The sequence below is a fragment of the Marmota flaviventris genome, chromosome 2 (genome assembly GCF_047511675.1).
Source record: "Marmota flaviventris isolate mMarFla1 chromosome 2, mMarFla1.hap1, whole genome shotgun sequence".
Taxonomy (NCBI): Eukaryota; Metazoa; Chordata; class Mammalia; order Rodentia; family Sciuridae; genus Marmota; species Marmota flaviventris.
This window is the reverse complement of record NC_092499.1, coordinates 121,943,095-121,957,944: the sequence shown is the minus strand read 5'-3', so window position 1 is coordinate 121,957,944 and position 14,850 is coordinate 121,943,095. Positions and strand designations below refer to the sequence as shown.

At 49.0% G+C, this 14,850-nt stretch overlaps 1 protein-coding gene across 10 annotated transcripts in view; it reads left to right on the top strand.

The window, feature by feature from the left end:
• The window catches only part of Tmem266 (transmembrane protein 266), a 110,927-nt gene that overhangs the window by 83,766 nt on the left and 12,311 nt on the right, over positions 1-14,850 (top strand). For 9 of the 10 annotated variants that reach the window (XM_071608501.1, XM_071608499.1, XM_071608500.1 and 6 more), the window contains 2 exons: positions 1,434-1,549; positions 14,585-14,807. In XM_071608501.1, the coding sequence (XP_071464602.1) occupies positions 1,434-1,549; positions 14,585-14,807 (339 nt within the window). The remainder of the gene's footprint in view (positions 1-1,433; positions 1,550-14,584; positions 14,808-14,850) is intronic. The other variant, XM_027926025.2, reaches the window with a different exon arrangement.

Genomic DNA, 14,850 nt, shown 5'->3' with positions numbered 1-14,850 from the left:
CACAAGATGTGGCAGTCCAAACTTGGATGCCTTCCTAGCCCGTGAAGCTTTGAAGTGATTGTTGAGGTGTATTTATCCACCCCTGTACACCTTTACTGTCTTTCCATCCAGCAGGGAGTGCAATTTCTAGAGCAGTAGTGGAATGTGTGATAGGAATGTCATACTCGATGTCACACTTCTATTTGAAGAGTCATGGATGTACCAATAATTTCCAAACCACAAGGTCCCTTCCTTGTTGGACTCCAGTCAGAACCAATCATAGTCCATTCTTGTTGTCCTCCACATAGTGGAGAAGGGACTGCTATTTCTCCTTCAGTCACTACACCCATAACTCACAATTTTGGGGTCCAGGTACCCTTCAGCTCTGGGATACCAGTCACGACATCACAGGACATATGTCCTTGTCTGCCATCTTGAGCCAGAATACAAGAGCTATCTTTTCTTTTTAAACAACTAAATTGAGATGTAATTCTCATGCCATAAAATCTACCCATTTAAAGTAAGCAGCTGAACGATTTTTAGTATACTAATAGTTTGCAACTAACACCAAAACCTAAGGTTAGAGCATTTTCCTTTCTCCACAAAGAAGCCTGATACTCTTGAGCAGTCGCCTCCATGCCCCCTCAGCCCTGGACATGCATCTGTCCATCTCTGTGAAGTTGCCTACTCTGGGCATTTTAGATATATGATATGTAGTCTTTTGTGTCTGGTGGCTTTTGCTTACCATACTGTTTTCAAGGCTCATCTGTGTTGTCACATTTAACAGTACATCATTCCTCCCAGAGTGTCTCCTTGTAGAGACAGGACACATTGTATCTATCCCTTCATCCCTTGATGAACATTTGGATTGTTGCCACTTTAGGGCTATTATGAATGATGCTGTCAGGAAGGCTCATGTGCAAGTGTTTGTGTGGCTGTATGTTTCCACTTCTCTTAGGTATGTAGGCATAGAATTGCTGGGTCTTATGGCCACTCTCTGCTTAATATTTTGGAGAACTGCCAAACTGTTTTCCAAAGTGGTCGTACCCACAGCAATGTACGAGGGTTCCAACACCACTGCACCCCACCAACCCCAGCTGCCTTTTAAGGAAGGCTTCTGGATGCCACAGCATGCCTCCTCCAGTGACACCCCATTGTCCAGAATGTGTCTTGGCCACTGGTAGCTGCACAGGCTGGGGATTACTCATTATTCCAGCAGCTGTGCACACCTCCAAAAATGAAGGGTTTTATCACCATGGGAAAGGAGGAACACGGATCTCTTGGACACCAGAAGTTCAGGTTGTACTTTCTGGGGTACCTAGATGTCCCCCCTCCCATCTTCAGGGAACTGAGCCAGGGCCTCAGAGCTGATGCTGGCCAAATGGAGGGCCGACTCCTCCCCAGCTTGAGCCCTGCCCCTACCCAGTTCTTCACGGGCTGTCTCTTTCTTCCAGCATACGTCCTGCCAGTGAAGGTGGAGATGGAGATGGTCATCCAGCAGTACGAGAAGGCCAAGGTCACCCAAGACGAGCAGCTGGAGAGACTGACGCAAATCTGTCAGGAGCAAGGGGTAATGCACTGCCACTCTCAGTTCTGTTTTTATGTCTAGGCCTTGCTGGGGACACTGCTGTGCCTAAGCCCATGTCAGAACTCAGGGGCCCATGGCTGGGCTCATGGGGAACCTAAGGCCCAGGAAGGAAAACACATCCCCATGGTCACTGGTGTTCAGCCCAACCAGGCCTGGACTCAGCCCTGACTCCCATGCCAGGGTCCTTGTCATTATACCATGGTGACCCTTCAGCTACCCAACCTGAGCTGCCAAGTTACCAACTCAATTCATAGAGTATTCTCAGAGGAACAGTCCCTCAGGCGGGCACTAATTCTGTGTGTGAAGGGTGGCTGGGGAACACTGTGTGCCAAGTATGTGCCCAGTGCAGCCAAGGGGAACAGGCAGCTGGGCCAGGGTGGGGCACTGCCCCAGAATCTAGTACCTGCACAAGGCGCAGCTCCACAGCTCCCTCTCACGGGGATTTAGCCACATGATGCCACCTCTGCCCTCATCTGTAAAGTGAAGGGGTAGCTTTCATGTGAGGGAAGACAGCCCCTTCTACAGGAATTCAGAGGAGGGGGATTGGGGTGCTCAGGGGGTGGGTACCAGCTGGGATCTGCAGTAAGGCTGCAGAGTGGGTCCTCACTTAGCCTGGCAGCTCCCAGTGTGGCTCTCATATGGTGGGTGCTCGCCACCATGAGTGGGCATGCACACAGGGGCAGCGTGTCCCCTGCACTGGGTGCTCCTCAGGGTAGGCCTGGCTAGCTCACATGTGTGCCTTAGCCCAGCCCAGCCCAGCACTGTTTGAGATGGGGCTGGTTAAATGCAGATTCAGTGATTCTCTTGGTCCTCCTCCCCAACCTCTTATAGCAGATGGGGGTGGGAAGTCTGTGGAATGTGACCCCGGGAAAAGTCCCCACAGGAACACACATGCAGCATCTTCAAAATCACCCCCCTGGAATGTCTGTCACAAACCAAATCTTTTTATCTACTTTGGGGACACAAAACCTTTCATTTTAGTATAGGGTGCCTCTGAGTGACAAGAGGGGCCATCAGGGACTCCACCCACAGGAGCACATTGTCCAAGGGACCCTGGGAGCAGGGAAATCTATAGGGGGTCCTAGACTGAGAAGGTAAACATCGCAGCCCCCACATAGCTGCCATAGGCTTCATTCATTCTCTCAGCAGTCCTCCTGCCGGCCAGGTCATGGTCCCTGACCTCATGGGACTCTGGGTGACTCAGGGAGTTTGGTAGCCCATGTACCAACAGCAGCAGTACGGTGCCCTTCATGCTTCTTTGGGGAATTGTCTGGGGCTCTGTAGGCCAGGATGGGGAAGGGTTTGCAGAGGAGCTGACCTTGAGCAGGGTCACCTGGGAAGGGAGCCAAGTGGAAGGGCCTGTGCAAGCCCAGACGTGGGTGTTGTGGTGGGAGCACGAGGCTGTTCTCAGTGTGAGCAAGGGGAGGCAACCAGAGGGCTTGGGGTGGGCCTGGGAAGGGCTCTGGGCTGACCAGGGCATTTGGGCTTCATCTCAGGGAAGAGGAAGCCCAGAGGGCTGGAAGCAGGGGTGGGAGCTGTCTTCTCCAATTTGAGTTTTTGATGGAATTTTCTGGCTGCAGCTGGGGGTGGGCAGGAAAGGATAGAAGGGGGACAGGAAGACAGGGTTGGGAGGCCATTGCAACCAGCCAAGTGAGAGCAGGGCTGGGTTTGGGCAAAGGGAAGTATAGGCCATGGGGGTAAAGGACGATTCTGGGTGTCAACATGAAACCAACTAGAAAGGATCAGGTAGCTCTCAGTCCACTGTACAATAGGCAGATGAGTGCTATCCACTGCTGCAGACAGCAAAGGGAAAGACCCCGGCCCAGGGCTGCATCCGCCCCTGGTAAATTTATGGCGCTCAGCAGAGAACACGCCAGCCTGCTATATGCCTCACATCCACAGCACATGTGCCATGTGCCACGTGCCCAGAGGAAAATCCTAATGGCAAGCTCACCTCCCACAGTTTCCACCGTGACCCCCGTCCTGACCCCCCTGGGGACCCCAGGTTTCTGTAGTTCAAATTGCTCCCCACATGTGGCCTCCTTCCCAGGGGGTCTTAGCCAGAGGGAGGCTCCCTTGGCTTCTGCACAGGAAAGAGCCAATAAATAAAGACAGATTCCCTCTAGGTAGTGACATCTGGAAAAGAGATGAACAGAAACAAGCCATTTTAATTTAAAAAACACCCGAAGGCTGTCATCTCAGTTAAGACAGCTAAAGGGGCCAGACGGGCTGGAATCCTGGGGGACACTGGGGAGGCCTGGGTGAGCAGGGCTATCCAGCTTCTGCAGAGAAACCAGGATGGCCACTCTCCAAAGCTCGAGTGCCCACTCCCCAGGGGGAAGGACGGGGAGACCCTGACTTTTCAGCAGTGTTTTGAGACCAGATTTGGGACTTGACTGGGCAACAAGTACCCTTAAAGAAATGAACAAATTGCCCATGGAATGTGGGGATCTGCTCTTGGAGAGCAGCCCATGGAATAGTTAAAAATGGACTTCAGGGGTCAGGGCTGTAGCTCAGTGGCAGAGTGCTTGCATAGCATGGGTGAGGCACTGGGTTCAATCCTCAGAACATAAAAATAAAATAAAGGCATTCTGTCCATCTACAACTACAAAAAAAAAAAAATGTTTAAAAAAAAATGGACTTCAGGGACAGACCCAAGTTCAAAACCAGCCCTGCCACTTACTGATCTTGTGATTTTGGAAATGGCTTCAGACCTTGGTTTTGCTAATGTGATAAATGGGGATAGTGATAAAATCCTTGAAGGATGGTTGTGATATTTTAAATAGTGACAGTAACACAAATGGCCCGCCACACCCACCCAAGCCCTGGCTGTCCCACACAGTTTTAGAAATTAAAAGTCCGAACAGTGGTGATTTGCCCAGGAGCACTCAACTCATTCAGGGCTCTGACAGCCAGAAAAGATCCAAGTGTCCTGAACACTGTCCCCCGCAGCCCACCTTGCTGAGGGGCAATTTACCCAAGTCACCTCTCAGTGCTCTATGAAAACACTGCCCAGATCAGACCGGGCAGCTCAGTCAGCAGCCCAGAGCAACTGTCCCTCCCCGCCCGCCTGCTGGGTTGTCTCGGTGGTGTTTCCAGTCTCCTGCCTGCTGCCCACCCAGCCTGTTCCCATCCCCTGCCATTCTAGTCACCTTTGTCACAAACTTGTTCTCTCTCTCCCTGCCAGAGTTCCCAGAGCTTCTGTAACAGAACAGTTCCCAACCTCTCAAAATCCCGTATTGCATTTAGTTGTCACACCTCCCTGGGCTCCTCTTGCCGGTTTCTCAGTTTTTTCTTTGTTTTTGAAGATCTTAATGGTTTTGAGGTGCACTCAAGGGTATTCTTGCAGAACATCTCACTGGGGTTCGTGTGAGGTTTTTTTTTTTCTCATGATAACGCTAGGTTTTGGGTTTGGGGAAGAAAGAACACAGAGGTAAAATGCCATTCTCATCACATCACATCAAGGACATATCTGTCAATGTGATTTGTCACTATCAATGGTGACCTTGATCACCTGGCCAAGGCAGAGTCTGTCATGATTCTCCACTGTAAAATTACTCTTTTTTTTTAATCTTAGCTTTTTAGAAAAATTAAATTGCTTCTTACTGTGACCCTGTGGAGACTCTCAGGTGACATGGCTTTCCAATTTGCATGAGACCTTGTACGTTTCATCTGTACCACATAGCAGCTTTCTTGCCACAGGCCCTGCCCAAAGTGCCCCAGAACACCTTGTATTAAAGACAAGAGGCCAAACCAAGATTTGCAGATGGGGAACCCGAGGCCCAGAGAAGAGAAAGGTCTATTCAACGTTGCACCACAGTTTGGGGAGTGGGATGGAAACAGAGGTCTCTTGTGGCTCTTTCCAGTATCATCCATGCTGGACCACAGGGTCCCTCCAGTTGTGACAGGGATTCACTGCTTCCCTCATTCCCATGATTCCCACTGTGTGCACTTCATCTCTAAAAGATACCTACCCAGGGAGGAGAGGAAGGCACTTCTTGAGCTCTAGCCAACCCTCACAGTCTGCATTCAGACTGTCCATTGCTAAGACAGAGGCAAATCACCTTAGACCCCCAAATCCAACACCCGTTCAGCTGAAAGCTCTTGTACTCACTTTTACTTGGCTCTCTGTCTCAATTGAAGCCAGAAGTTTCTAATGTCACTGGTACATAGAGGGATTCTCGTGTCTGTCCCTCAGGGAGACAGTGTGAACTTTTTGTCTTTGTCCTGGCTGCTTCAGAAATCAAAGCTAACTTAGATGCAGCAGTTAAATCAATGTAACATTAAATTCTTCTGGCTCGTCTTACAAACCCACTTCTAAAATATTATGTACATCCATGCCCAGGATCTTGCTCTAATACTGAAGCACATTCTGTAACCCCTCTTCTACCTGCCCTTTGTCCTTTAAGGGTTTTTTTTGTGTGTGTGTGTGCCAAAGATTAGACTCAGGGGCACTCAGCCACTGAATTACATCCCCAGTCCTGTTTTGTATTTTATTTAGAGACAGGGTCTCACTGAGTTGCTTAGTACCTCGCTTTTGCTGAGGCTGGCTTTGAATTCATGATCCTCCTGCCTCAGCCTCCCAAGCTGCTGGGATTACAGGCATGTGCCACCATGCCTGGCTGCCCTTTAGGTCTTGCAACAGCCTTTGGTCCAACATCATATGATCCAATCTGATTCACTATGGGAGTTAGTCTCTCTTCTCTGCTTTTTCCTTCCTGGGCAGCCTGAGAAAGTTAGCAAAATACTGAGGGAGGAACAGAGATTTCAATGTAGGGTGACTTAGAACCCAGCCTCCAAGGAAACCAATGGAACCTGCAAGCCCCTTAGGACAGGTCTATAACTTATATAAACCTCAGTTCCTAAAAGAGGAATTGCCTGTAGGTAGCTGGAGGGTGGAGAAAATTCACTTAAACGGGGAGCTGGTGGGCTCAGTTCAACTCTCTGTCCCCAAGACTCAGGCTTTTCATTGGATAAATGTAGGCAACAAGGCTGTATCATGTGGATGCTGTGAAGGTTACACTAAATCTAGTACTAGATATAGAGGCTCTCGGTAAGAGTGAAAGAGTACAGGTAATACTGATTTGATTTGCATAATGATGATCATTTACAAATGTGCTGTCATATACTTGAGTTCACGTTGATGCTGATGGTTGAGGTTGGGAAGCCAGGTACTACTAAACCCTTTACAGGTGGAAAGACTGAGGCTCAGAGGCTGCCCAGGTACACTTTGTCAAGGAAGGGCTGGGAACAGACCTTGAAGCCTCATCTCCCTAAGTGGAAGTAGGACATCCATGTGGGGCATTTTAGTCAGGGTGAGTGCCACTAGCTGCCACATTAAACAAATCCAGAAATTTCAGCAGCCTAATACAAGAAGAGTGCATTTGTCACTAACAGCATGGCATGGGCTGGTTGCAATGTGTGGGGCATGGAGGATCCGCTGTTCTACAATCACTGTGGCCCCCAGGCTCCTTCCATCTTGTGACTCCTTGCTCCCCTAAGGCCACTGGGTCTTCCAAAGTCAGCCAGTGCGTGAGCAAGGAGACTGGAGAATTGGGCACCACAGGTTTTTATTGGCCAGGCCTGGAAGTGGTGATGTTGCTTCTGCCCCTATTTCATTGGCAAGACTCAGTTACATGGTCCCCCACCTAAAGTACCAGATGCTGACAGAAGTGGTCTGTGTGCTCAAGAAGAGAAAACAGTCACCTACAGACGTCACCTAACCCATAAACTAAAGAAACAGGCTCAAGGACTCCCTCCCCTTTCCTCATTCCCATACAGCAGGCACCTGGTGGACAGCTCAGCTCCCTGGCCTGTTTCTTGAAGAAACAAAAGATAATGTTTTTTCAGCACTGAGAATTGAACCCAGGCAATGCTCTATCACTAAGCTGCACCCATGGTGGTAATCTTGACTCTTTCTGCTAGAGGTAGGCCGGGGAAAGGAGGTGATATCAGGCCACTCCCTTCCATACTCACATGCAAGGCAGACGTGGTAGGTGCAGGGGGGTTAGAATGGAAACTGGGGCCCACCTCCCTTTCTGGCCTTGCCCTGGACCCCGGTGTTCATCATCTCTGAGAGAATGTCCACAGATCTGCACAAAACGCTCACCTTTGAAGATGGTTCCATAATTGGGAGAAGGAGCTTTGCAGGACAGAAATGGCAGGAAAACAACAGGCAAGGGGTTTTACCCTGGCTGTGAGGAGGGGGCTTGACAATGGCTTGTTCCAGAGAGTTCCTTCTTTTCCTGCAAAGGCCAAAAGCCGCCAGCTTAATACAATAGCCTTTGTTACCTGGATTATTCAAGATCTCTACTGTGGAAAGTGAATTTTTTTTTTAAAACATGGGAAGTGATTTGTAAAACAGCCGATAGCTTTAATGACAAGCCTATTTAGCTGATAAAATTAGCCATCAGAGGAATAACTTATGTTATCCTTTTGCCATAATTTAAATTTATGGCCAACTACCCGTCATCTTCACAGTGGATGGAAAGGGGCCAAGGTCAATTTCAGCTTCACCCTGCTCCTAAATCATTAGTTTGCAACTGTCTCCTGATTTTTATTGTTACCAACAATGGCAAAACTAATGGAAATAAACATTGGATGCTATCCCAATAGCAGATGGGTTTGAAGGCAGGACAGCCTGTGCAGACAGCACTAATAGGATGGAGCAAAATTATTACATTGCATTAGATACCGTCGAGCTTCTGGCCAAAGTGTGCATTGATCAGGCCAAGGCCCATGTCAATTGGACTCCACAACCACAGCATTAAAGGCAGAGAAGAGCTGGGTGTGGCCACCCTGGGCCCCAGTGGGTCTGGCCCTGCCAGGGCATGCATTAAAAATCCAGCCCACGGAAGGGGCCCATCCACTCCAGTAATGCACGCTTCGGGCTTCCCTGTGCATCCCAGCTGATCTGGTCAGGTTATCTGATTAGAAATGCTTTGCTAATGATGTGCATTAAGTGGGGCTGTGACTGCACTTAAATTCTGTCCAAGACTGGGGATAGTCTTTTTTTCCTGCCAGTCCAGTTTACCAATGAAGATTGGCTTTATTCCATCATCAAAGCCTCTGTGCACCTTTTCTCCCAGAGGCCAGGCCCATTTGAGCCCTGGGGAGCTGGAGTGCTGTGGTGTTTCTCCCTTTTTGTTTTCAGCATGTTGACTGCAAGGTGTCTGGGTGTGAGGGTTTTTATCCTGCTTAGGATATTTGTGGTTGTTGTTTTTCATTAAAGTTTTTGGCCATGATTTCTTTTTTTGTTTTGATTTTGTTGGTGCTGGGGATTCAACTCAGGGGCTCACATATGCTAAGCACATGCTCTACCACTGAACTACACTCCTAGCCCCAGTGATTTCCTTATTTTGTGCTTCCCATTATTTCCTTCTTCTCCTTCTGGGACTCTAATTTTGTAAGTTAGGTCGATTGAGCACATCTCACATCTTTCTCCATCCATCCTGCATTCATTCCCTCCCCTGCCCCTCTCCTTCTGGGTTGTAAGTTTTGGCATTCTTATAAGCCTACCTTCAAATTAAGAAACCCTGTCTTCTCCTATGTCCAGACTGCTGTCACCCCATGCAACTAGGTGCTTAATTTCAGTTACTATATATATATATATATTTTTTTTTTTAATTTTTTTGTTTTTTAGTTTTAGGTGAACACAATATCTTTATTTTATATTTCTGTGGTGCTAAGGATCAAACCCAGTGCCTCATGCATGCTAGAAAAGCACTCTATCACTGAGCCACAACCCTAGCCCTGAGTTACTATATATTAATGTTCTCAAAGTTTTACTCTATTGCTTTTTAGATTCTAATTCTCTGCTGGATTCACTTTGTCCCTCTATTCCTCTATTTTTTTTAACATATTAAGCATAGATACTTTGAAGTCTTTAACTGTTAACTCAAGTATTTACATGGGTCTCTTTGTCTTGGTAGTTGATCATTTTTCCCTGAGGATTTGCCTGATCAGCAATTTTTACTGTATGCTCTGCATTGTGGATGATGCATTTTAAAGGTTCTGGGTTATGTATCTTTCTCTAAAGAGGAGATCCTCTAGGAGTGGGACATCTCAGCGGGGAGCGGGGTGGCCCTAAAGGCAACAGCCAGGATTAACTAACACCTGCACTTCATCCCTCCCTGCTCAGGTCCCAGAGCTAGGACAGAGCTCACTGTAGACTCAGAACTCCGCTAGTCTTTCCTCTTATTGGACACACAGTGAATTGAAGCCCAGAGAGGAAAAGGGACTTAGTCAAAGTCAGAATGAGGGAGGGCTGATGGGCCAAGAGCTCAGGCTCTTGCCTCCAGCCCTGGCTTTTGTCCTTGCTCTTTCCTGGAGCCTGATTCCATCAAGCTGCCCTATACTCTGGCTGAGTCCCTTCCATCTCACTGATGAGGCTACAAGACCTGTGACCCAACACCATAGGGCCTGGAAGCCAGAGGCCCGGGCTCTGCTTCCTGCTTGCTGCTGAGGCGCCAGGTAGTCCTAGCCTTTCCCTCATCCTCTCCCCCAGCACGTGGGACTCCTTCCCACTTTCAGGCCTCAATTTGCCCATCTGACTGAAGAGGCTCCGACATCCTAGGACCTTTTGACTACCCTTTGGTTGGCTGGGGAAGCACCTGCAGCCACATTAAGTATGGAGGGAGTCAGGAGCCAGGTTCGAGGGTCTCCCTTGAACATCCTGAGACCGCTGGCCTATCTCAGGGTTGAGAGCCATTTGGCCATCTACAGTTTCCCTCTCAGGAGTCAATCATTCTTTCTCAGGGTGAGAGCTGGATGCTCTCACCCCACACCCTCTGGATATGAAGCTTATAAAAATCTGTATCATAAGTAGGTACCCTCTCCCTCATCCCCACCCCAGTTCATGCCCTGTGCTGACTTTCTCACCTCCTAAATAGTTCTCTTGTCTTCCTCTTCTCTCCATCTTCACTGTTTCCACCTAGTCCAAATCTGGTCCTCTCTGACCTGGACACTGCAGTAACCCCAGTGTGTTATCCCATATCCCCCAGGTCTCATCCGACCCATCCCCCTCTGTGTATTCCTTTCAAACTGCTCATTTGGGTCACTGCACCAACACTGCCCCTGCTCCACCCTTCTGTGTGAAAGATTCCAGTGGTTTCTTGCTCTTTAAATAAAGATAGAAACCTTAAATCATCTCTCTGTGGCTACACACTCTGCCCAGTGGCACCTGCCAACCCCCACCCCCACCGCCACCAGCTGATCATCTGTCTCTTGTACATATCATGTTTCCTCTGTCATAAGTACCACCCCAGGGTCAGCTCTTGTGACTCTCATAGGGGATTTGTTCCCTGTGGTATAGCAGATTTCACATTCACCCCTATCTTGCTGGAGTCATCCATCTTCAAGCTGGGACAGGAATTTTCATTGCAAAATATATAACAATTCTAACATGGTGTGCACAAGGTTTCCTCTGACCTCTTAGTGAATGAATGAATGGGAGAACTACTGCACACTTGGAGTTCACATCTTTTGTTTAAAACTTGTTTCTGTGTGTGTGCCAGTGTGTGCACATGTGGGCTTGGGGCTGGGCAAGCCCTGGCCTCCAGCTGTCTGGCCTGAATTCCAGGGGGACTCTCTAGGGCAGCTCCATATCAATTACAAGCCATCAATAATGCATCCCTTCAGAGTGGCCTAGGAAGCCATTAGCAGGGCCTGTAGGCCCAGTTGTGTGGCCTTGGAGAAAGCAGGCTGGGTGTGCCCATGGGAAGTTCAGATCAGTCTGAGAAGGAGGGGCTCCCGGCCCCACCAGAGCTCAGCAGGGTTACCTCATGGACCTTCCATGACCTCTAAAAGATCTTGCTGCCAGAGAGGTGGCTCACACCCTTGCCCCCTGCACAAAAGACCACTCCAAGACCAACTTTCTCTGAGACTTTCAGCTCCATTTGCATGCTGGGTGTTGAGGCCTAGAGTCTGAGCCCAGTCTGAGACCAAAGTTAGGGCTAAATCTATGACCAGGATTTGCCTCCGTTTCTGATCCAAGTAAAGGCTCAGAATGGGACTACCATCAGGGCTCAGTGCATGGCCAGGGTCAGGGCACAGTCTTTGTCTCTGCTTTGGGCTAGCATTGGTGTTCAGGCCGTGACTGGGGTTAGGCTCAGTCTGAAACCACAGAACCGAACTAATTAGTTTTATTCATTCATTTACCAATCTACCCAGTGCTTCCTGTGTACCAAGCAACAACACAGGCAAGGTCCCTGCTGTTTTGGAGATTATACTCTATGGGGGGGGGGGGGTGAAGGGTGTCAGTGGTGGGGAGTTGTCCCTTACTTGTGTACATTTCTTCCATATTCCCTATGACATCATATCAGTGACTTGAAATTGGTCATGGCAAGAGTATTTACATTGAAAAATTATCATACACAATGAATCAGGCTTTCTTCTTCTTTTTCTTATCAGCACACCACTGGAAGTGAAAGAGAGGTAAACAGATATTACAGAAAATGTGGAGGAACCACACAAAGTTATCTGTGTTTTTTTTTTCTTTCTTTTTTCTTTTTGCACTGTCTTTTCACTAAAATGATAGTGAAAGTGGAAAAGGCATAAAAAGTAAACTGTCTCTTTAAGTTTTGTCCACCAGGAGAAAAAGGAGAGAGATTTCAGGGGATTTAGGAAGGTGGAAAATAGATAAGAAAGTGTAACTGATCTAGCAAAATGGAGAATTTATAATTAATGTGCCTACAAAGGAGGGTGGTGAGGGGAAAGGAATAATTCTCCCCGTAAAACCCTGAGGCTCTAGGAGGAGGGCGATGTGGTATGAATCGACACCAGGCAGGGGATTGGCTAAAACTCTTCACATACAGTTTTAAAAATCCCTAAGAACCCCTTCCACATCCTAAAGGACCAGGAGACTATGCCCCACCCTGCAAGAGTCAGGAGGTTTGCCCTCTGGAGAAACTGAACCAGGAGGCTCTACACACAGGCAGTGGGTGAGGTGGGGGTCTGGGGAAAGGTGCAAGGCTGAGCCTCCTTCCCCTAGAGTAGTGACCTTCTGCCTGCTTTCCTGCCCTGCTCCCAGCCCAGAGGCAAACAGAAGAATATCCCCAGGCAAGAGGCTGGAGAATTCTGGAAAGCCCAAGTGGTCACAAAGACCAAAACACACAGACACTGACAGTGTCCAATGCTGGTTTGTTGCCTGGCCACCATAGGGTTAGTAAATGCTAAGTTATGTGTATATTCTACTTTCATAAAAATAAAAGTAATTAAGTTGGGGTTGTGGCTCAAGCCATAGAGCACTCACCTAGCACGTGCAGGGCCCTGGGTTTGATCCTCAGCACCACATAAAAATGAATGAATGGAATAAAGATATTAAAATAAATAAGTAAACACACAAAATCATCAGAATGTGGTAAATGAAATGTAGAGAATCACATAGGCTGATGTGACTGAGTGCCTGGGTGGATGTGGTATGAGAGTCAGGGAAAGTCCTCTGAGGACTTTCTGAGTTGGCCAGGTGATCTGGATTAGGGGAGCAGCTGGGGAAGAGACCTGAGACCACCTGTGTTTGGTGTCACGTGGAACAATGAGAAGGTTGTGTGGTGGGGGCAGAGAAAGGGAAGATCAGGTGAGATGCAGTTGGTCAGGTGGGGAGAGCCAGATGATGCACACGATTTGTGAACCAAGGGTGAGGAGATTGGGCTTTCTCCTGAGTGAGGTGGTAAACCATGGACACCTATAGACAGGTGTCATGAGGTGGTTTAGGTCTGCCAGAATCCCTGTGGCTCCTGTTGCAGATGGCAGTTGAGGGATGCAGAAGCTGTAGCTGGCCAGGTGACAGCTGGCAGGAGAGGTGGGGAGTGGGCAGCTTGGCATAGCATTTGGAGGTGGAGCTGGGTTTGGGGAGCAGACCGGACACTGACTCCAACTAACATGAGATTAAAACACCCGAGGAGCAGGTTTGCGGGGAAAGTGGAGTCCTATTTTGGCCAGGTTGAGTTTGCAACTCCTGTGAACTGCTACATGGTGCAGCCACATAGGTTGCTGAAGGTGTGAGTCTGATATTCCAGAGTCCGGTGGGGTTGGGGGTGGCGGTTCAGAGCTTGAAAAATGCTTTTGGGCATGAGTGGCAATTAGAGAAACTTCTAGGGAAGGAACCTCACCCTGGACTCTGCTAGTCCCCTCCCTCCTGCCCATTCTCACTGCACAGAGGCAACTCAATGGGAGCCCAGGACACTAGGTGGCAGTAAAGGCTCTTTAGTGTCAGCCCACCTCCACCCAGAAGTCCTGAGAAGGCTGGGAGTGTGAATAGCCATCCCAGCCACAAACCCAAGGGGAATCTGGAAGCCTTTCTAAGAAGCTCTCCCCAGCAAAAATAAATAAAGAAAGAAATCAAAATTAAAATGTGTAGTTTTTTTTTTTTTTTTTTTTTTTTTACAAAACCCTTACGAAGCAGCTAAAGTCCTCAGGTGAAGACTCCATTTACACACAAGGAAACCAAGACTGGGGAAGGTGAAGGAAATTACTAAGACCACATCCACAGGGCTAGGGACCACTGCCCAATCCTGTCTGCCTGAGGATCCTCCCCAACACCTCATGGGAGAGGGAAGTGATGTTGCTGAAAGGGAAGCCATTGGATGGACAAGCAGGCATGTGATACCAAGATGGGCTGGTTGCATGGGCCCTGGGTCTCCTGTCAGTACAAGGCACCTGGCGAAGGTTCTCATTTTGTCAAACACCCCTGAGAGTGGTACATCTGGGCAAGCAGCTAGCACCAGATTGAAACCCAAGTTTCCTGACTCCCCATCGAGGGGTCTTCCCACAAACCACGGTTGTGTTTCTTCTCATGGCCTCACAGTGGGGTCCCGCGATGCTGTATCTGAGACTCAGGATCACACCTTACTACCTGGAAAAGGCTCCATAAACACAAGAAACTCTCATTGTTGGGATATTTCTTCGGAGCACACAGCATTCAGCCTTTGGATGCTCAGCCCTCTCCTCCGGCCTAGGTCCCCCATTCAGGAGTAAAGTGTCAGGGTACAGGTCCCTGTTCCTCCCCTGCCTCTGCAGGCACACCCAGCCCAGCCCTTCTGCCTCTTGCAGTTTGAGATTCGGCAACTGCGGGCACACCTGGCGCAGCAGGACCTGGATCTGGCGGCGGAGCGCGAGGCTGCACTGCAGGCTCCGCACGTGCTCAGCCAGCCCCGCAGTCGTTACAAGGTGGTGGAGGCCGGCACGTGGGACGAGGAGACAGCCGCGGAGAGCGTCGTGGAGGAGCTGCGGCCCTCGCAAGGTGAGTTCCGGGTCCCCAGAGTCTCAGGGCGTTTCCTGCCTCG